At 37.3% G+C, this 22,868-nt stretch overlaps 2 protein-coding genes across 2 annotated transcripts; both read left to right on the top strand.

The window, feature by feature from the left end:
- The first annotated feature begins 2,568 nt into the window (after positions 1–2,568).
- On the top strand, positions 2,569–6,311 carry LOC139119571 (calcium-activated chloride channel regulator 4-like). Its single transcript, XM_070683417.1, has 4 exons — positions 2,569–2,810; positions 4,021–4,261; positions 4,623–4,755; positions 6,126–6,311. The coding sequence occupies exons 1-4, from the start codon at positions 2,569–2,571 to the stop codon at positions 6,269–6,271; spliced, it is 762 nt and encodes a 253-aa protein (XP_070539518.1). The 3' UTR covers positions 6,272–6,311.
- Positions 6,312–6,526: 215 nt separating this feature from the next.
- On the top strand, positions 6,527–21,340 carry LOC139119570 (calcium-activated chloride channel regulator 1-like). The gene is made up of 13 exons (XM_070683416.1): positions 6,527–6,740; positions 7,015–7,182; positions 11,978–12,158; positions 13,963–14,084; positions 15,199–15,361; positions 15,759–16,021; positions 16,599–16,776; positions 18,180–18,352; positions 18,805–18,836; positions 18,893–18,993; positions 19,394–19,522; positions 19,896–20,060; positions 21,108–21,340. The coding sequence occupies exons 1-13, from the start codon at positions 6,630–6,632 to the stop codon at positions 21,338–21,340; spliced, it is 2,019 nt and encodes a 672-aa protein (XP_070539517.1). The 5' UTR covers positions 6,527–6,629.
- The last annotated feature ends 1,528 nt before the right edge of the window (positions 21,341–22,868 follow it).

The following is a 22,868-nucleotide window of genomic DNA, read 5'->3' as shown; positions in this document are numbered from 1 at the left end:
AAAAGTTTTTGCCGACAGGGTCGCAATACTTCTGCAAAACGTTCAATGCACCTTTGATTATCGTCTTCGTTCGTTTCGAGTCCTTGTTTGAAACCAGAGCATTCAGTTCTTCTTCAGAAAGTAGGATAAACCGAGAAATTTCTCGACTATCGTTTTGCTCGTCCGCAGACGGCATCTTTATTTACATTCCAGTTCGCGCATGCGCCAATGTTTTTTGACGTCAGCGGGCATCATTTTTCGGAACTGATGCCTGGCAGGCAACAGTTCCGACAAATGATGCCTGATGACGTCGTTTACGTGGATCAGCACAAAAAGAACGCATCCCACGTGACTGTCAATTGGCGAATTAGAACACAGACTGCGGATGAGGTGTGTTACAATCTGCACTGTTCTACGCTACGGCGTTAGTATTAGTTGGATAAAATCGGTACTCTATATAAGACACACAAGAAGAAGAACACATATAATGAAGTTAAAAAACAACAACACGAGTCCATCTCTCCGTCATAACGAAGGTCGACAAGTCTGCGGCGCAGTGCAAAAGCTAAGAAAATAAAATTTTACGCCTGACATTTTTATGTTGTCGAGAGTTACATGTATTCGTCTCATCTTGAGGTAGGAAAACTAGCAACTGACGTCCCGTTCGCACAGATGTCAACGCTAACATGAACTTGACAATCACTTCCCACAAAGAACATGCATAAATTGCCGATCGCTAGACAGGAAGTAGACCACTTGAATCAAGAACAAGTGAAGACCCAACGCAACGAGTGCATTGGTCTCGATCGGGTGGACTATTTTACACAAGTTTCGACATCTTCGTCTTGACCGTGTACTCTGGTAACCAGATTGTAACCGTTGAGACAACAGTATACAGTTAATATGAACACAACTGGAACTAATTTCGGACAATTGGATGGTGAAGCAGTGTTGATTACATTTGCAAATGTAACCTCATCTGCATTTTTTTGTAAGTTACACACTTGTTTTCATGAGAAATTTGTAAAATCGCAACATTTAGCTGTAGGGCACCTAACACTTTTGAGAAATTTGAAAAATATACAGATCCAATTATCCCAAATTAGTTCCAATCGTGTTTATGCTAGTTAAACGTTCAACAAATGGATTAAATCGCGAATTACCCGTTTGTGTTTGTTGTGTAAATACCATCCACTGCTGGCACCGAGCATTTGCAAGTTCGGTGCATGATTTCTTTCTATTTTCACACGATCTGCAATCCCAAACACGTTCTAAATTCACAAAAGTGACGCGAAATATTAAGTACTGGTGTAATACAATTCACAGAAAATGGTGCGCGAAGTCGCACGTCTTGGCTACAATGTGTGACGCATAGGTCGTTTACACAAATCGTCGATTTTCTGAGTTCGGTTTTTGGCAGTGCGTACGTTATTCAAATAAGTATAAGTCGGCAGGGCCTGTAGAGATTAGCCTGATTTATCACATATTTACAGTGAATGAATATATCCGAAAGACCGTGTCTAAGATTTCCGATAAAAGGCCTGGAAGTGAGGATATCCTGACAAACATTAACAAAGGCCGATAATTTATGCAAAAATCATCAAGTTGACACTTTGAAGGCTCATTGTGCGAAAGCAAAAGCGAATTTCAAAATTCCGGGACACTGTTTTTTGCCTAGTATACCTAGCCGTTCATTGCCGTAAACAGATCACCAAGGCCGATTGGAGATTTGTACTTACACTTTGTTGAGTAAAAAACGCAAAAACACTCGTTTTTGAGTAAAACAACCGTATGCGAACTGTTTTTGAAAAACTAACAAATTTTCTGAACTCTTCCGTGACCGAGCTAATAAAAAAGTACCTCATGTCGGGTGTGTGACCACTTCTTCTATGTGAAAATGCGGATCGAAAATGCGTGTCAATGAACCTGAGTCGTATCCTTAAAACAACTCACAAAAATATCAGCGGACAACTTAACCAAAACATTTTGGCGAATTATTTCGATCCAAACGTTCATGGGGTATTGTAAATGTCAGCTTGCTAAAAAAGTCACTTCGCAAAAGTATTTTTCACTGTGAGATAGGGAAAATAAAACCCGAAAATGTCACAAGGACATACGTATCGTCAACATTTGATATGCAAAAAGGCCATGAAGTGTTTGAACAAATAACGATGCGTTTACAAAGACCAACTTTCTTCAAATTTGAAATTAATTTCATGCACGAAATACAAAACGCTGTGTGTAACGCTCAAATCTCAATTTGTATACAAACACAGATAAGATTTGAAGAAATGTGAATTTTTTATAAAAAATCTGGTATGAGCTATTGACACGATTGGAACTAGTTTGGGATGATTGGATTTTCATATTTTTCAAATTTCCCAAAAGTGGTAGGTGCCCTATAGCTGAATGTTGCAATATAACAAATTACTCATCAGTGTGTAATGTAAAAAGAAAACCAGATGAGATTACATTTGTAGATTAAATCGGCATTCTTCGCCATCAAATTATCCCAAATTAGTTCCGATCGTGTTTATTTCTCTTTATATTTTTTCGTCATTTGATGACGCATTGGAAGGATAAAGAGAGATGTGCTCCAAGGTCGACATAGTGTGGTTGATACCTGCGCTAGTTTCTCTGTCATGGATCAACAATGAAGTTGACTGTTGTATGCATTCCAGTGGAATACAACAGCAAATATCCCTCAACAATAACGGGTATACAGGCATTCTCATCGGCATAGACGAAGGTGTGGCTGAAAATCAAGAGCTGGTTGAAAAAATCAAAGAGGTGTTCACGGCTGGGTCGGCCGATCTCTACACGGCAACGAGGTAAAATATTCCTTTTTTAGAATCGTCACCCGCTCCCTCGACTAGTTGAATCAACGATAATTATGATTTAAATTATCCTGACACAAAGCGTAAATAGATGAAACAGTTGCAGATTAAATCGTGTTAATGGTGTCACTTTTTGTGTATTTTCTGTTTGTAAAATATCATTCATTTTTTTACTCTCAAAATCGTATCACAACAAAGTGCCTGGTGTTTAACTTGTGAACGCAGTCTGTATGTGTAGGTAATGACTGATGTTATCGTCGACAGCCGAATTTTTGTCTGGAATTGAAATCGTTTGTGCACAAGAACATTACATAACACACTGATGCATTGTGCTGGCAAGGCTAATTTTTTATTTTTCAATATACTGTAATGAAACGAATAAGCTTAAGGTAATGTAAACAAAAGAATGAAAATAGTTAAATTACACTCTTTATGGTAAGTTTAAAATACAGTACCAATTCTACTTTATTTAGAAATGGAATAGATTGTTGATAGTTATTCACAAATTGTCGTATCACTCAATAACATCAATGCAGGGAAGACAAATGGCATAAATCGCATAATTTAGTCTCTTCTGGTTAAAAAGTTCTGAATCAGATATACACTGTATATTGCGTGTCGTTGCGTGCTTCCCTGCGCGTCTGGGGCCACTGTAAATTAATTATGAGCATGCTGCGAAAAAGTGGAAGGGCATTGTCCTGTGATCTATATTAAGATGTGTGTGTGTGTGTGTGTGTGTGTGTGTGTGTGTGTGTGTGTGTGTGTGTCTGTCTGTCTGTCATGGTTTAAAACGACTGCCTTTTTGTTTTAATTTTAAGCATCGTTTTAGATCCCTAACTGATCGCCCGTCATCGGTGTCGTTCAATTTAGTGTCGACAACTGCCATATATGTATGCCATCCAAATCACATAATGAAACACTTGAGCATTTTCAGTTCATGTCTGCTTATTGTTTGATACTGCCCTGATTTTACAAATTGTATTTGTAAAAATTCGGCAAAGAGAAAATGTTGGTTGTTCTACTTTAACCATTGTTCCACAACACGACCCGATGTTGCCAACACATATCAGTTTTCATGTAATGATACAGTCAAGAAGTAGCACAACATCTGTTTCTATGTTGAAAAACACAAACCTAATCTTCATAATACAGGAAAATATGATCCGTCAATAAATGACGTACAATTTCACTTTTGCTTTTTTAGAAACCGTTCGTACTTTAAAGAAATCACAATCTCAGTTCCGAAAAATTGGTCTGACTCTCTAACCTACGACCCATTGACCTATGAAAGATACGACAAGAGTAATATCATCATTGCAGAAGGTCAAAGTGGACCCTATGTAGCTGGTGTACCAGAATGTGGGGTCAGTGGTAGATACATGCATCTCACGCCACAGTACATACTGGATCCATTAGAGCAAAGGCGATACGGAACCGCCGGAAAGGTAGGCACATCTTACGGTGTAGAAATGACAATGTAATATGACCTTATCCGGGCAGCCCAAATCTGTTAGAGACAAGCAGCGGAAGAAGAAAACCAAGGCGAATTAATAAGTTTAAAAGAGAAGAGAATTTTTGTATATTTTTCACACGTATTAATATATATATATATATATATATATATATATATATATATATATATATATATATATATATATTTTTTTTTTTTTTTTTTTTTTTTTTTTTTTTTTTTTCACTCACTGCCCGTTTGAAACGTTATTATAGACTGATGATTTTATTATTAAATCGTACTTTGGAAACAATATTAAAATCTACCTAGTCAGTTTTTTTCGCTTTCCGTTTTAGTTGGTCGTTCACGAGTGGGGTCACCTTCGTTACGGTGTTTACGACGAGTATCCAAGAAGATCAAGGGACCCAATATATTATACATCAAGTAGTGGAACCGTCGAGGCAACTCGTTGTTCACTGGGTATCCAAGGTAAGTGGCAATGTTCGATGGAACATGAATCACTTAGCATTTGTCATGAATACATGAATAAAGAACACTTTGCAAATAGACGTGCTTTATTTCCCCTGGTGCAAACTGGAAGTGTTATATACTGAGTAAATTGTCCGAGTAAATGCTGGTCTTTTTAAAGTTAAGAAAGGGACAAATAAACAAATGAAACACAAACAAGCAAACAAAAAGAAATATATAAAAGATCGTGCGCACTTGCTGAACCCAACATTATCCAACAAAACACTCTCTATTGAAACTTAACTAGCCCTTTGCAACAGGACTTCTTTGTAAAAGACTTCTTCTTGAGCAGAACCGGAGTAGCTTTGTTGTTTGACAAGATTTTGAATTTACAATAGACATCAAATTAGGTCCAATAATCGTTATCATTCAAGGTAACTATGAAATTTACCAGGTCCAAGGAACATATTGAAAATGACAAAGGCAATGGGGTCATCTTGAACCACAAAATAGTGGTGGTACCAGGTGTCCGGAATGGGTAAGCGTACCCTGCCAGCTAGCCGCACCCGTCAAGATTGACCCAAAGCGACAAATTCATTGTTATTTGGTGAATTCACCAAATTACTTTTGTGAGTCAAAATTTGGTATGCTGTCACTCATCATTTGAGTAACAGACAGGTCATATTTTGATACAACATCTCCGTATGTACCGTAGAACTTCTTAAATTATTTCACTAATCTACTTTCTGAGAATCCTTGCCTCACTAACTTTTGAGCTTATAGGCTGTGTATAACTCGAAAGTCTTCATATGAATTGCATGCTCTACTGTATCTAAGGAGTTGTGAAATATACACACCATAAGCTGGAGATGATGGTATATTGCTCGACAAAAAGGGAAAGTTTATGATTTCAAAATTGAAATTGTCTCTTTTGTCATACAGCTTAGTATAGAGTGTATTTTGTCTAATTTCAAATAATACGTCTAGGTATGAAGCCGAGTCCACACTTTCAGTTGTTTCCTTATTTCTAAATCATCTGGGTAGATGTGGTGTAGATAATTGGATATACCAGGATTGTTTAAGCTGATGAGATCATCGATATATCTGTGGGTGTTGTTAAATCGCTTGGCAATCCTTTTACACGCAAATTTCTGAAGTGATTGTATGAACTCTGCTTCATACGAATACAAAAATAAGTCTGCAAGAAGTGGGGCGCAGTTTGTGCCCATGGGAATGCCTTTGGTTTGCCTGAATGTCACTAGATCTCAGTCGCCATTAACAGTGGAACAGCGATATGCATGAGTGGGGTATTTCTTATACTCGCGCGTCTTTCAACACCTAAATTCATTCTCTTCTCTCACATATTTTTATCTTCTTCTTGTGTAACTCAGGAGAATGGTCCCCAGAGTGTCAGGTGCAGAATGGTGAACCGACAACGGGAGAAGATGATGGTTGTCGCTTTCTTGATTCTAGACAAACTGGGGGATACAGCGCTTCCATCATGTACAAACAGTTTCTACCCTACGTGAGTTTCTAAACTTGCAGAAATAACATTTCAGTTTCCCCATCTCCGATAGTCGCTGTACAGTAGCTCAAATATGGACATTAAAATGTAGATAAATCTAAGACTTACATGCTATATCTTGGTCGCAATTACATACTTTCATTTAAAAATATAGAGTGTTATTTGATAGTAGTCTGGTGTTCAGGTCTAAAATGATATCATACGTCAGTCAGGACTCTTTGTAAAGATACTAAGTTGAACTTTGAAAATATTCTTACTAAAAAGAAGAGAGAGAGAGAGAGAGAGAGAGAGAGAGAGAGAGAGAGAGAGAGAGAGAGAGAGAGAGAGAGAGGCGAACGGGGAAGGATGTCTTACAGAGTTTATTCAACAGATGATGGACTTTTGTGACACCGAGGATAATGCTGACTCGTCTGGCATGGTTCACAACTACGAAGCGCCTACCAAACAAAACGTCGGATGTAACTATAAGAGTGTTTGGGAGGTAAGTCTTACATGCATGCTTGCGTTCCAACGTTTTATCAGAAATCACCTGGGAAGAGAGTAATCTATAATATAAAATCTCGTTATCGTTTCGGCGAAGAATCCCTTTAGGCAATTCAATATTAGCTGCATGATATGAATGACCAGACATGTGGAAGTAACACTCTTTTCTGTACGACTTCTTAATGTCATTCATGACACAATGAATTCGTAGTTACTGCAGGTAACTCTACTAATCAAGGATTCATGCTTCATTGAATCGTGCATTACGGCAGGTTCTGAACGACCATGTAGATTTCAGAGATGATACCAATCCACCACGATCAGTAGCATCAACTGTGCCGACTTTCAAGGTTGTCAAACGTCAATGCAAGAGAACTGTTCTTGTCCTTGATATTTCGGGCAGCATGGCAAGTTATGGACGTATCTATAGACTCGAACAGGTGTTATTATTATTATTATTATTATTATTATTATTATTATTGTACTTGGGCCTCAGCCCAAGTACATTTGTTTTCATTCCGTGGGAAAAAACTCTGTAAGGTATAACCATTTCTGGCTGAGACCAGGGAGGGCAAAATGTCTTGGCTTCATCTTTCTTGGCATAATAAATGGCGTAATGATGCTAACTTAAAAAAGTGCTGCTCTCAGCCAGTCATGAATAAGTGAGATGTGAATATAAATGCTTCTCTATCTGAGTTTTTGCCACAAAATCTTCTGAATATAATCAAAATGTGCATCGAAATGCAACAATTAATGCACCCTCCGTTTCCTAAGCGATGGCACGACCCTTGCTACACCCACTGGACGAGCCAAAGTGGGAGGGGTAATTTCAGTTTGGTCGAACAGGAGGGCTCGAGACCAGAATTTAACATTTAAACTTGAAACATGTTTAATCACTGACAAGATGTGGACTAGTGTTAATCACAGTGAAAGTTTGAAAAGGAAAGGTTTTATATCCCGGACACAATGAAAAACATTACGACTGGAAACTGTACCCCCAGTTGAGAATAGTAATGCCCACAGCGATGGAGAACACTTATCCTTGAGCTGAGAAAACCAGACCATCATTTCAAATAGAGCTGCAGATTCGAGAAGCTCGTTCAAATAGCTAGGTACACCCCATAAAGGGGTGGTTTCGAGTTTTGAGGGCAAATTTCGCCTCCTTCATATAGAAATCGTACGTTTGTTTTTCCAGGAGAACACACCATTTGACACAAAATTTGCATGTAAAGGGGTCGCCAGTAAGTACGTGGTCAAATCTGGCATAAGAAACAATATGAAATGTTGGGTTAAAGCCAGTCCAAAATAAACTGATTTGAACTTTTGTGTTTTGTAATTTATACCACTGCAGTAACATTACCTTTTTTGACAACACCACACAATGTAATACGTTTTGAAACTGAATACTCCGACGTATTCTGTGTCTCCTTTGCTAAAATATACGGTATGCCGATTACCATGTAAGGAGATGATGACGTCAAGACAGATTTGTAGTGCGTTTGGTCCTGGATGGTGCACGAAGTTTTGTCGAGGTAGCTTGCGTATTTATTTCCTAAATGGGAGAGATTAGGGTCGATCTAAACGAAGGCCGAAGAATGTTATGATACTCTAAGCGAGCTGAACTCTAACGCGAATGGTTGGATAATTTGGAGGATGTCTAGAACCGGGGTCTAGAATGATCTAGTCTCATTAAGATTATTTGGCGGTCAGTATTGAATTTCAACTGCGTCACAAGTTTGCAAAATGAGTATTCCGTCGAACGGTCAACGAACGATGTTTTAGAAATCTGGAGACATGGCACATCGCATTTTTATTTTAGTATTTTATATTTTACAAAAGATTTAAGAAGCAATGATTTTGTCGAAAATTCTGAAAAAAATATAGGAAGATTTGATCGCGAACACATTTTCACTTGGGGGTCAACTAGCCCTGCGTACGATGCTGTGTGTTCCGCTACAGCTAATCGCCCCGCTCACCACAGCCCTGCAAAGACCCGTACGTAGGGTCGGTGACTTCAAATCCATTTTGGGACTTCACGTAAAAAGCCAAATTACTGCCGAAATTCAGCGTTCTTGGGCCCAAGTCGTATCCCAGCCTACCTCAGCTACTCGATCACTTCCAAAAATGGCAGTCTTTTATTCACTTCTCGTAAATAACCGTCGATGTCGGCAACTCTCTCGCTAGCCCTGCGTACGATGCTGTGTGTTAGCTGTAGCACATAGCATCGTACGCAGGGCTAGGGGTCAACCGGATGCGCTATTTTGCGGGTTGCGGGCATGAAAAAATGTGTGTTTTTTGATATCATTTTCGCCCTTCTCACACTTCAGATTAGTTCAACCGCCGATAAAAGCACAATTTTCAAAATCGTTTTCAACGCCGTTTCAAATAATTTTATTGTGGTGAACACGATTATAGTCCTAGGAAACTTTTCAAAGTCACGCTGGATCAAATGCTTGAAGGGGGCATACCGGCATGGAGCGACTATCATACTGCAGGTGCAAGTCATACGTTCATGATATTAGGAGATAAATTATTGAGAGCTGCAGAACACAAACTCATCCAAAATATTCCTATTAGATCGATTCCTGAAAATAAGGCAACGCACCGGCGTGTTTTTCCCACTGAAATTCTCGCGTAAAATGTTAGCAGAATGTCGTTCTCTGAGGTCGCGACCTCGCTTGAACCGAAACGGCAAAGTAAACTAAGTCCTTTGTTGTACGTCTTTTTCTTTTAAAGATTTCATGAAAATACACGGCATTTACAATACACATCACTTCTACGCTTTTTTAAGTCAAATCTTTCCTTATGCATTGCATTTAACTAGGCATTGTTTAATTTTCTGTATGAGTTGCCCTGGAACCGAATTGTGAATGGATGCATTACAAAGAATTTACTTCCTATGGCCTGATACTAGAAATGTAACAATTTTCATTCCGCGATAAGTGGCGACATTTCCGAGGCGCGATTTTTTTTTGTCCGTCTGGTATTACGTATATTTCTCACTCACATCCATGGCAAGAAAGAAAAGTGATTCAGATCCCTAATTATTTGTAATGGCCAGGCAGCTCGGAATAAATAAATTGGTCCTCGGAATCGCCGCTTTTAGTTTAGCAGATTTTGATTTTTATCAGAAACATGACGTATTTTCACCCATTTGGTTTGGTCTGTTATAGCATCTTTAGTCCAAAAAATCAAGTTTACAGCATTGATGTTCTCAACAGCCTTCAAATATACAGTATTACGTTAAAATACACCATATAGTAGTGTTTCATTAATTTAACCATCTTGACCTGATGGTGAAATATGGACTTCGCAGGAAAAGGGATACTGTACGATAGACCTGATCATCATTATTGATAATAGACACATTCTAAAGGTTTATTTCTTATATACTATATGCCATATTACATATATTAGAAATCTAGCCATAATTCTAAAAACCCGCAGCCCGCAACCCGCACTTTAGCAGATACCGGGGTCAACATGGGGTCGCAGCCATGTTGCCTGAAAGCTTATTTCTGTCTGCACTCAAAAATGTCGGATATGAACCTGAAAAATCGATGCAATTTCGTCAAAATTCGGCGAAATTTCAGCCTATAGACAAAATTTCATCTAGGTTGGTAAATTTACTGAAATTTGATCGACAAATAATCCTGAGCTTGAACGTGACAGCTCGCCTTCTCCGGGAAGTCAAGTATCCAGCTGCCCATACACAGTTGCCCATATGGCCAGGTTTATGAGATTGTTTTCAAGCGAGCGAGCCAATAGAGCTAGAGGTCTGATTTTTGGATATAGGAATAACTTAGCAATACAATTATTTTGACAAAATGTCACGTGACCTCAATGACCTTTGACCTCAAATAGATATATTTGTCCACAACTCAGTAACCACAAGTGCTACACCCTTCATATCTGGTATGATGGGACACCTTATGACACCACATATTGTACCTCATTAATTATGCGCATATCTAATTCTGAGCAAGCCAATAGAGCTGGATGTCCGATTTTTTGTATATAGGGATAACTATAGGGTAGAAATCTAAATATGCCCATCTAAATATTAGACATCTACCATCGAGAACAAAAGAAATTTGCTGTAATTTGAATATTTAAGGAGTTTAAGCAATTTTCACTATAAATAAAGAACCCCTGCCTCAAACTCCACAAAAGTTGCTAGACATATTTTGCCGTTGTCATGCCATTGCTTCGTTTAATTACCAGTTAATCAAATGCCTAATTGACAGGAGGAAATTCAAGACCATATTTGAATAGTAGTATATATTGTCCTCAAAATTACTCTATCACGGCCCAAGTACTCATTGCCTTCAGCAATACTGCCTTGTTATTATTATTATTATTATTATTATTATTATTATTATTATTAGTAGTAGTAGTAGTAGTAGTAGTAGTAGTACTTGTAGTAGTACTTGTAGTAGTAGTAGTTTTTCAAATATCTTTATTTCACACAGGTCCCTACATACTAAAAGACTAGTGTAAAAGGAAATGTTTACATTGCCAGGAACCAAAGGAAATATAAGATACAAATAAAAGAAAATCACTACAAAGTTATGGTCTGCATTGTACAGAAAACGTCATGAATGACAAAAGTAAATGTCAACAAGATCGACATATCTTAAACCTATTGCAAATTAATTTTAAAAGGTGACACAACCTAGCGATGGACGAAAAACAGGGAAGTTTCTTAAATGTGAAAATTGAGTTGACCATCATGAGTGTCACAAAGAATATCATCAAAGGCCCAAATAATATTAAAAGAATGTAAATTTTCATTAAGACGATGATACTCAAATTCAAGTCTCAATGTGGAGAAAATCTTGCTTTTAAATATGCCCTGAAAGATCAACAGGACCCTGGTTCCTAGACACATTTCTTCTTGCTAAATTAATACACAACTTAGCCATTGTAGAAATGTAAACGAACAGAGACATTGCACGTCTATGATAAATACAGAGTTTTTAACAGGAGGATAAATGAAAAGCCATGCAATGTTTGCAGAATTCTTGTAGTAGTAGTGGTAGTAGTAGTTGTAGTAGTAATTGCTTCCGTCGCTGTTTTGCTGCAAATGTTTTTTATTATCATTATCGAAATTCACTCACTTAACGCTTATATCTGTTCTGTCGCAAATGTCCTTTTCGACCTGGCTAATAATAGTAATACCTCTTTGTTGTGTTTGAAAGACTGAGCAACTGTGGTTTCAAAAATGTTTTGCAGGCTGTTGTCAACTACATTAACAACGACGTTCAGGACGGTGAATACCTCGGTATGGTAGTTTTCAACAGCACAGCTGCTGTCAAATCCCTATTGGTGGAAATGAACGACGAACAGAGGGAGTCCATGTTGCTACTGGTCCCAGGTCCCGGAGACGTTGACGGGGCGACGAGCATAGGGGCAGGTGAGTGGCGTCTAATTGACATGTGACCAGGATTTCGAATAACTCTACTTTGGTGTGATTTGCCGAAAATATGTATGAATGATCGATAAATTTATGGGAAAGGATTTTCTCCCTAAGGCTATTTAACGTTCACATCTATTATTTGGGTGTTCCGGGCCATTGTCCGATTCGAAAACAGGTTGCAATGATGGGTGTGTTTTCACAAATCATTTAATGTACGCAGATGATATAATGTATTGTTAGTCCTGTTGTCAAGGGAACGCAGAAACTGATAAATACGACCTGTGTTACTATGGTTGGATTCATGACATTGTATTCAACAACAAAAAGACTGTATGTGCACCACGTCTATGCATTGTAAGATTCATAGCATTCCTTTAATGGAGTTAGATTAGCTTAAGTTGCAATGGAAAAAAATCTGGGAATCGTGTTGACCAATCATTTACAAGACGAAGATGACATTAAAAGGTGGTTGGAAAGGCTATTTTTGCACAAATTTTTTTCTCAGAGTTAATGTCAAGTTTCAAGTGTTAGAATCAAGATATTTAGTTCAAATTTTCAGGATAAATCTCTTAGTTAATACTTTCTCCAAAGAATATAACAATTGTATATTTGCAGCCATGATTTTGAAATATGACACCAGTAAATATTAAAATTTAATTTTTCATATTTTCTTTACATATTTGAATTTAATAATAATTGGATAGTATTAATATTACCAAATTAGTTATAAATATGTTGACACTATTATTTGTAAGATTTCTACGGCAGGATTTGTAAATGAAATCTGTTTTTATGATTTTACATGGGTTTACATATCCAAAAATTATTAAAAATTCTTTCAAATTTCAAAATATGATTTTTCAAAAAGTACTTCAAATACAGGAAAATTGTGCCGTACATATCTTATCTATAACCTTGTTAATAGGCTGTAAAAATTCCATGTCCATATCTCATTTCAAAGGTTGGATTAAATTGGTATATAATTATGTAGGAAAACTGTTATTCTGTCAAAAATGTTGAAAACAAGCCATATTTGCACCCCTCTTTTGAAGTCACAGAGCAGTCTTTTTGGTAAATCTCACTTTTGACACCTCTTTGACACTCAAAGAATCTAAAAATGCATTTACAATAGCAGTTACTCACTCTGAATGCAAGCACCGCCTTGTCAAACTTTCCTGAAAAACAGCAAATAATGACTTTCCCTTTTTAAACATTTTATTAAAAGCTAGGGGACCTCTACCATAGTTAATACACTAAGGACTCCTCAACTTCTTCTTATTTGGTCAGTTTTTCAGAAGTTTCAACAGGCTGTAACTCTGCAATCCCTTTGTGCCCAAATGTCTAGTTTTTTTTTATTCCACAGAGAATGTTGACTACTTTTATATTTTAATAGTTTTGTTGAAGTTTATAACTGACGCTCTAGCCTTTCCAACCACCTTAAGCGGTAGATTATATTCTTTAATGAGTAAGCTAATATGCTGATGAGAAAGTGTTGTGTTCTAGTTAAAGCTAATTGCTATCAGTTGTGTAGTGCCTACAGGGGTTCATATAAAATAGCTTTATGCTTCATTAAATAATTGTCTTTTTGAACTGTGAAACTTTTGCTTAAAAGAGATGCAAATAAATGAATAAACAAAGAAATTAGACATGAGATCAAGTAGAAAGGATCTATCGTTCTTTCAAAACAAAACAACAAACAAACTTCCTCTAAAATGTAATAGACAGAGTCGCATTATAACAAAACGCAAACTGGAATTATTTGTGCAGAAACAAATAATGATATTATGGTTGTTCCAAAAAGGACTTCTCCAAGGTATAGAGGTACTTGAACAAAATGGTCAAAATCCCAACGGCGGAATCTTATTGGTTGTTACTGACGGCGAAGAGAACACATCACCTTTCATTGATGATGTACTTTCCGAGGTATGACACTGAACATACATATTTATAGAACAAGATAGGAACTAATTTGAGATAATTGGATCTTCATTTCAAATTTCTAAAAACTGTTAGGTGCTCAACAGCAGAATGTGGCAATATTACAAATTATTCATAAAAACAAGTGAATGACTTAAAAAGAAAATCAGATGAGCTTACATTTGCATATTAAACAGACATTACTTCACTATTCAATTATCCTACATGTAAATTAGTTCCAATCGTGTTCTAGTGTAGAGAGTAGGTTTATCACTCAGGATTGTTGCTGAACCAGAAAAAATGCTGTGCAGCAATCCGACTTTGTGGTATACAGTGGCCTTTGTAGTCAGCCTAAATGTTTCATGTTTTGGAACTAAAATGCAATCGCCATTACCTGAATTTCACTACTCTATTGCAGCAGATCCTTAAAATTTCAATTAATGTATGTAGCAGTGATCTAAAATCCATCGTTGCGTTTCCAACACAGACTGAAATCCATTATTATTATGGCACTGATTCAGTTGTCATGAAAAAACTGCTGATTTGTCGCCGTTATGCAACCCGTTGGGCACTCCAACTGCCACCATTAATGGTATAGGATACACTCATATACCGTGGTTTACCCTATCGATATTTGACCAAAGAACTTTTAATACATGTTGACGCTTGACGCCTGCGTTTGACTCTATTGCAATATTTTAAACTTTGACCAAGCATTATGAAAAATGTAGAGTTTTGACAGCAGTATTTGGCAGAAATTGTACATTTTTACCGAACACGATTGGAACTAATTCGGGATAATTGGATTTTCATAATTTTCAAAATTTCTCAAAAGTCTTCGGTGCCATATTGCTGAATGTTACAATATCGCAAATTACTCATAAAACAAGGGTGTAATATCACAAGAAAAGCATATGAGATAACTTTCGTAGATCAAATCGACATTACTTCACCTTCCAATTATCCCAAATAAGTTCCAATAGTGTTTGTAGGGGAAGTTTAGAGTTTCGTTTTATACTTTGAAGTACATTTGTACTAAATTTTGAGCAGAGTTCTAGAAATTCTGAAACATTCGTATATTGATTTGTGTTCACACTTCAAATAATCATCTTCCTCTTAGATTCAAGAGAAGTTAATTACCGTTGACACCATAGCTATCGAAAGTGAGGCATCAATTAAGCTGGAAAATCTTTCTTCGACCACTTGCGGAATGTCGTTTTTCTATTCGGAAGGTTCAAACGCCCTTAAGGAAGCATTTTCAACAAGTGCCCAAAGAGACCAAGGTATGTAGTCACCGCATTGTTGTTTATTTCGTTTTTGAGTGGGAAGCTCACTTTGTTGTTTCAGAGAAGTATTGTAAAGTTTGTTTTCCTCAAAGTTCATCACGTTCAAATTAAAATTCGGAGATTTTGAACATTTGCGTTTTCTTACCAATGCAAATAGGTTGACTTATGTCGATGTTAGGCAAGACTGTCTCGTGCGTCCTGAAAACAGTTCATTTTAGGGAACGTTCCTTTGGGAATTCGAAAGCGTATCAACTTCAACAATGTATTGGTTTGAAGTTAGTTTTGCTGTTGGCGTTGATCAAAGACATCATATATAAAAACACCGAGAAGCATCGGGCTCTAAGGAATTTGTAGTATTTTCCGATGTGCTAACTAAAGGCATTTCTCATCGCAGAAATATCCTCGTTACCAATCACTTTGTACAGCAATAGTCTGACAGTATACTCCAGCGACAATTTGGTATTTCACATTGATTCCACTATTGGCGACAAAACCAAGATTGTTGTTGATTACATTGAATACATTGGTTACAACGACACAGCCATAGAACTGACGTTAGAATTGCCAGATGGGAGCTTCATAACGAAAAATAGTCCAGCGTATACACTTGACAGTCTGTTTAAAATAGTGACGATCCAAATACCCGGCCTGGCACAGGTAAAAATAGTAATATAGTACATTTTTCGTAGCTATGCTAAGGCCAAAAATAAAAAAAAGTGTGTTTCTGGTAACCCGACCTATTATATCTAAAAGCCAGACTCTGCAGGATTTGCCTTTTTTTAAAAATCACGCATAATCTTACAATTACAATTACGCATAATCTTACAGTTTTGCTGTTTGATGGGTTGCACACCATTAGAAATAAAGAAGACAAAAGTTCCCGACTGACTAACCCGATTTCCTGAAGACATGTTAATTTTTCTTCATCGACTGCAAGTCGGAAAACTGCGACGTACCGTTTTTTGGGGGTCGCGTGTATAGCGGAGTTCTTAATGATACAGAAATGAGAACAAGTTTTATTTGCATGATGTAAATCTCAGATTAGTGTCGCTTGAACAGTGTGGAGAGAATGAATTAGCGACAGTGCTCGGACAGATTCAAGCCAAAGATGGGAAAGTGGTCATTCTTGCTCCCGCGATTTACATAAATGTGAACGTTTTTGCAAGATTGTTCATTCAATTTGACAATGAAGTCTCTTATCCAGTGCTCTGTCATTAATTTTGCTATCTTCAAGGTTGGCGAATACAAATTGGTCATAAACAATCCCAGCTCGTACGTACGCGATGTTACGGTTACCGTCCAATCAAGAAGTAGAGAGGCGGATCAATATCCAATCATGGCAGTGTCAGAATGGAGTGCGCAGAATGTCTCACCGCCAAAGGCCGCCATCCTGAACGCCGCCGTCACTCGAGGTAAACTCATCTATCATGAATAAAAAGCATACAAAACGAAATGTGAATCTAGAAATATAAAGAAGCACCGTGAACACAATTTTGTGATATCATACTCCATCGTTGCCGAGTAGATCATGGTTTACTTAGACTGGAAAGATCTGTCGCACGAGGCAGGGCTGTACCCTTCAGGTAAAGCCCTACCTTAAGGTGGTTGGAAAGGCTAGAGCGTCAGTTATAAATTTCAACAAAACTATTAAAATGTAAAAGTAGTCAACATTCTCTGTGGAATAAAAAAAACTAGACATTTGGGCACAAAGGCATTGCAGAGTTATAGCCTGTTAAAACTTCTGAAAAACTGACCTAATAAGAAGAAGTTGGGGAGTCCTTAGTGTATTAACTATGGTAGAGGTCCCCTAGCTGTTAATAAAATGTTTGAAAAGGGAAAGTCATTTTTTGCTGTTTTTCAGGAAAGTTTGACAAGGTGGTGCTGGCATTCAGAGTGAGTGACTGCTATTGTAAATGCATTTTAGATTCTTTGAGTGTCAAAGAGGTGTCAAAAGTGAGATTAATAAAAAAAAACTGCTCTATGACTTCAAAAGAGGGGTGCAAATATGGCTTGTTTTCAACATTTTTGACAGAATAACAGTTTTCCTACATAATTGTATGAGATATGGCCATGGAATTTTTACAGCCTATTAACAAGGTTACAGATAAAATTTGTACGGCACAATTTTCCTGTATTTGAAGTATTTTTTGAAAAATCACATTTTGAAATTTGAAAGAATTTTTAATAATGTTTTGATATATAAACCCATGTAAAATCATGAAAACAAATTTTATTTACAAATCCTGCCGTACAAATCTTACAATAAATAGTGTCAACATATTTATAACTAATTTGGTAATATTAATACTATCCAATTATTATTAAATTCAAATATGTAAAAAAAATATGAAAAATTAAATTTTAATATTTACTGGTGTCATATTTCAAAATCATGGCTGCAAATATACAATTTTTATAGTCTTTGGAGAAATATCAACTAAGGGAGTTATCCTGAAAATTTGAACTAAATATCTTGATTCTAACACTTGAAACTTGACATTAACTCTGAGAAAAGAATTGGTGCAAAAATAGCCTTTCCAACCACCTTAACGGAGCGACGGACCTTACAATCTATGGTTTACTCTGATGTGTACTATAGAAGTTCTGCAATCAAAGCAAAGACTGTAGTCGGTTTTGGTAGTGTGAACACATTGTCATTTGAATTGTGAGATATGATAATTTATTAGCTAAACGAATGTCTGAATATTACCATTTCTATAATGAAACGTGTCAGTGGCACCAAAAACGGACACAGTCGGACACCGATGAGCACATGTTTACGACTGAAGAGTGCGTCAAATTTACTATCATTTAGGTTTTACTCCTGTTATCGGCGCCATGGTTGTAGCGACTATAGAAAGACCAGCAGGTGGTCCTTTGACGTATACACTTCGCGATAACGGAGCAGGTGCAGATGTAACCCAGGAAGATGGGATTTATTCCATGTACTTCACGGACTTCAACGGAACTGGAAGATACAGCGCAAAGGTGGGTATGAAATACGATGTTTACCCCAGAGAGCTCGACACAGTAGTCATGAAGGGCTATCGATACCGATACAAGAAGCTTGTCAAGTCGGACGTCAGGCCGGCGCGTACGCGTGCAGATTTTGTCTTGATGCATATAATTCTGCTGTACACCGAAAAGTAGATAGCTTCATCGCTCTCTTATTAAGATATATTCTGTGTCACAGTGGCAGGACCTAGCCATGGCTCCGTATTAAATTAACTCATGCAAGTTGTACATATCGCTCGTCAATATCGGCGTCTCTGTTTACCGTTTGTTGAATTATGACAGTATCTCGGATTATATTTCGTTGTCAGCGCCTTTGTTTGCACGCTAAATACCAACATTAGGATCTGGGACTATAATGTTGTCATGTGTGCGAATGCGGATATGTGCCCAAGCTTTTGTTTGCTTGTGTTTCGTGCATTGTGTAGGTCGAAGTGGAAAACGACGGGAATCAACCGTGGTGAGTCCAAGCAAGGTAACTGGGTTCGGATCACCGATTGACCCAAACGTTGACAGCGGTGACGAAGACGATACGGCACCGGAAGATGTCTCAACAGGGTCTTTCCAAAGAATAGCGACCGGGGGAAGCCTTACCTGTGATAGCACTGAATGCACATGTAAAACTCTCTTTGACACATTTTAAAGTAGTATATACTTAGTCTATTAGATGAAATGTATCGTAGCAAAGTACATAAAATACGATATCGAAAAGCTTATTGGCTGATAAATGTGCCACATGATGTCATAAGACAGAAGATGTGACCATCAGCAGATATCGAACTTTTTGTGTAAAATAAAAGAAATGTAAATTGCATGGTGAATGGCTCAATGGTGTTCATCGTCGACCTCGCGACGAATCAGAGATAGGTAAAAACATTGCGCCTGGGACGAGAACTTGCTAGGTAGATACCAAAAGAGGTGATTCTTGATGAGGTATATAGCCTACAGTGGTTCGGATTATTCATCGCGATGATGTATTAGATTGGTAGTACAAGTATGACTTTTATGATGTTACAGATGCTGCGTATAGAGACTTCTACCCGCCAGCAAGAATTGACGATTTGAGTGTTCGCAGGAAGAATTCCGACAAAGGTCAGGTGACTTTTCAGTTTACAGCACCAGGTGATGATCTGGATCAAGGAAATGGTAAGTTGAATAGATACACTCTGACGTAGAGACGAGTCCTTACCAATAAGATATGGCAACTTTTCGGCATTTGTGTGGATGAACTAATCGCATTACTGTTCAGGTACCGGCCGCAGTGACGGTGCCGAAAATACCCTTTACACCTTTGTTCTGAGCTTATCGATTGCAATCCCGAGTACTCCTTCAGCAAAGGGAATAGACAGAGAATAGCTCAGGAATGCGGAATTAATTCTTTGTAGTGGGCAATGCCATTTTAACGAAGTCACGATCTCAATATGAACACCTTTATCAACGTATCTACCGATATTACTTCAATGAACACCTATGTCAGTCACTTAATGCAAGATGTTTTTCTCTGCACTATTAATTAAAGCTACCAGTTACGAATTCAGGGTACACCAGGACTTTAAAACGATGCTGCGCGAGTTTAATAAGACCAACCTGGTGGATCGCGAGATGGTCATTGAAGGTGATCTTTTGGCGCCAAAACCGGCTGGTCAGACTGAAGAATTTACCATCGAGATAAAGGCAAACACAGGTGAGAAGTGATCGACTTCATCTGTATGCGGTCAAACTGTAATCTATAGTAAAAATAGGTGGAGGAAAATATTCGCATACATTGTATGAAGTGATAAGCAGAGCTTCAATTCTCCGTACGAGAATATTTTTATAACAGTCAATTTACAGAAATCTAAGGTTATGATATCTCCATGGAAGTATTGAATTTTTTAGCATTTTCATGTTCTTCATTGTTTTTCGCGCAAATGCTATTTTCGTCCTTGCAGTTTGTCCCGATTCCGTGTTGTTTTCACTACTATCACTCTAATAATCGGTATACAGCTGTCTGCCTAGTTGTCTGTATGCCTGAGTGTCTCTCTGACCATTTAAGGCGATACCGAAGGATTCAAAGCGCGCGTTGGTTGCTATCGCTGGCAACGTTCCAAACGCGCACTTTTGCACGTGCAAAATCTTACCTCTCCGTTGTTTTCTATGGATTTTCGACTCCTTGTATTTTGAAAATGCTCAAAAGCTTTCAACTCTCTCAATTGTAAGCCAGTTTAGCTGAGTTTTGGTAGGATTATTGAAGTCATAGTTGAGAATATAGATAAGCATGCGTTTCTAAAAATTCCAGACAGTTTATGAGATATCGCCGTAAAACCCTTCAAATTTCACGAAATGACACAGTAGATATTTTTCTGTTCAAAAATCGTTTTTACCTGAACAGATAACCTAATCCATGCTAGGGGCTCTAAACAGTTATCTCATGTGTTACATTCGGAAATTTTGGAAAAGTTGGTGCAAATTTGTAGGAGCTGAAACGTTTTAAAATAGAGCTGTGAAAATTTGTATATGTGTGACGTCACTGATCATTCGCGCGACAAACCTGCGTCTTTGGAATAGTATGGTTCTGTAAATATTTATGATGCAAATAAAACCATGAAAACTTTGCATTTTGATTAATTTTGGAAATTACCCTTAGCAACCGTTGCTTAGTAATTTGAATCCTTCGGTATCGCCTCTAAATCCCTTTTGCGCGCCATTGACAGCTGTGTGTGACAAATTCACGTGTCTGCTTTCTCACCAGATTCGACTGTATACGTGTTTTCTTTGGTTGCCAACGACGACTATGGTAACACTTCACCGCAATCGAACATCGTGACGGTGTCTCTCGATCCCAAATCCGGCATACGTATGCCTGTCGTCGCAATTGTGATCATCGTCCTTGTCGCCTTCGTCATAATTGCAGTGTCTGCTCTGATCATTTGTGTTAAATGCAAAACTAAATCAAAGGTAACAGCGGGAAATGTCGTACCCTAATGGGACTGGTCCACTCTGATATAGAACTGTGAATCCTTTCTATGGTTACCATTCTAGACACGTGTGTGCTTGATTGTTTATTTGTCAATACTCAAGGCCCAAGTATATTTTTCTGACAATTGTCGGTCGGAGGAATCGACTTCGTACAAATGCATTGGACTGTAAATGTAATTCATCTAATAGTATGTAATGTTTTTGTGACGAACGGACGGTACTCCTTCCGATAATATTCATACCATATCATTTACACTACTAATGTTTACTGGTTACGAATACAATTATTTTTACATTTTAATTTACATTATAAGTATGGAGAATCTATCGTAATATTTAGTTGTATGATTTGGTGTAGTTGTATCTTGAAAGGGGCCTAAACGCTCTTTTTTCGACGCCATTTTGATTGACTGATATTAAAAGTTGTGTTGTTTGACTACTTGAAACATGCTGAAGTAGGCCTACTGGTCTCTCAGTTAAACATTTTGATATCTCTACCGTAAATTCAAGTTCAGTGTACAGGTTTCACCATGCTCGATTGAAGACTGTTATAAATTTGAGTGTAGACATCATGAAAGTTTTTGGTATGAAATCTTATTCGACGGTGCCTTTTCATACAGATGAGAATAACATGTTTCACTTACATTGTGGTAGTGTTTGTCACAAGAATAGCTCATTTTGTCCAGAGGTCACGAACCATTTCGTTGCATTCAGTTAATAGAGTAATTTTTGACATTTTTGAAGTTATGCCTCAACATTTTTACACTGAGTGACAGTCATAAAAGGTAAAAAGAGCGTCACTGCCCCTTTAAGCTTCGCAATTACCTTCAGAGTTACCGCACATCTTTATTTTGCTCTATATTTGATATAAATGACAAAAATGACGATTGGAAGTATAGAAATATTCCATGACACAATAGTCCAATTGATTTATTGTTTTTAATGATACCAGCAATTGTCTGAAGGTATTGGCGCTACACGCAATTTTATTTCGCTTTACTTAAATGCCATTATGTAAAATTGTAAAACTTGTACTATTTTACTTAAAGTTGACTGCTTGATGTTTCAAGTCGACACCGTTTTACTTTACTACAGCAAACTTTAATGTTACATTTTAATGGTATTTTGAAATGAGAAGTGACATTTGCCCGGTATTAATACTGTGACGGCCTTTGATGACATCATCGTTTTGGACGTGTCATAAAGTTACCATGTTTTTATATTCCATATTATATTCCATATATATTCCATATTTATATTCCACATTTTTATACCATATATTCTGCCCTATATTTTGACAAAATGACGATTGGATGTATACTTATATTCTATGATATAATAGTACAATTGATTCATTGTAAGTTTCAATGGTGTTAAGGTATTGGTTGCACACGCAATTTTATTTCACTGTGTGCTGTAATTGTATTATGTAAAATTGAAAAAAATTGTACATTACAGAATATGACTTCTTGATTTTTCAAGTCAAGAACACCATGATACTTATTAAAGCAAACGTCGACTTCAATGTTACATT

This window comes from Ptychodera flava, chromosome 20, assembly GCF_041260155.1.
Source record: "Ptychodera flava strain L36383 chromosome 20, AS_Pfla_20210202, whole genome shotgun sequence".
In the NCBI taxonomy this organism is placed as follows: Eukaryota; Metazoa; Hemichordata; class Enteropneusta; family Ptychoderidae; genus Ptychodera; species Ptychodera flava.
This window is presented reverse-complemented; position numbering and strand designations above follow the sequence as displayed.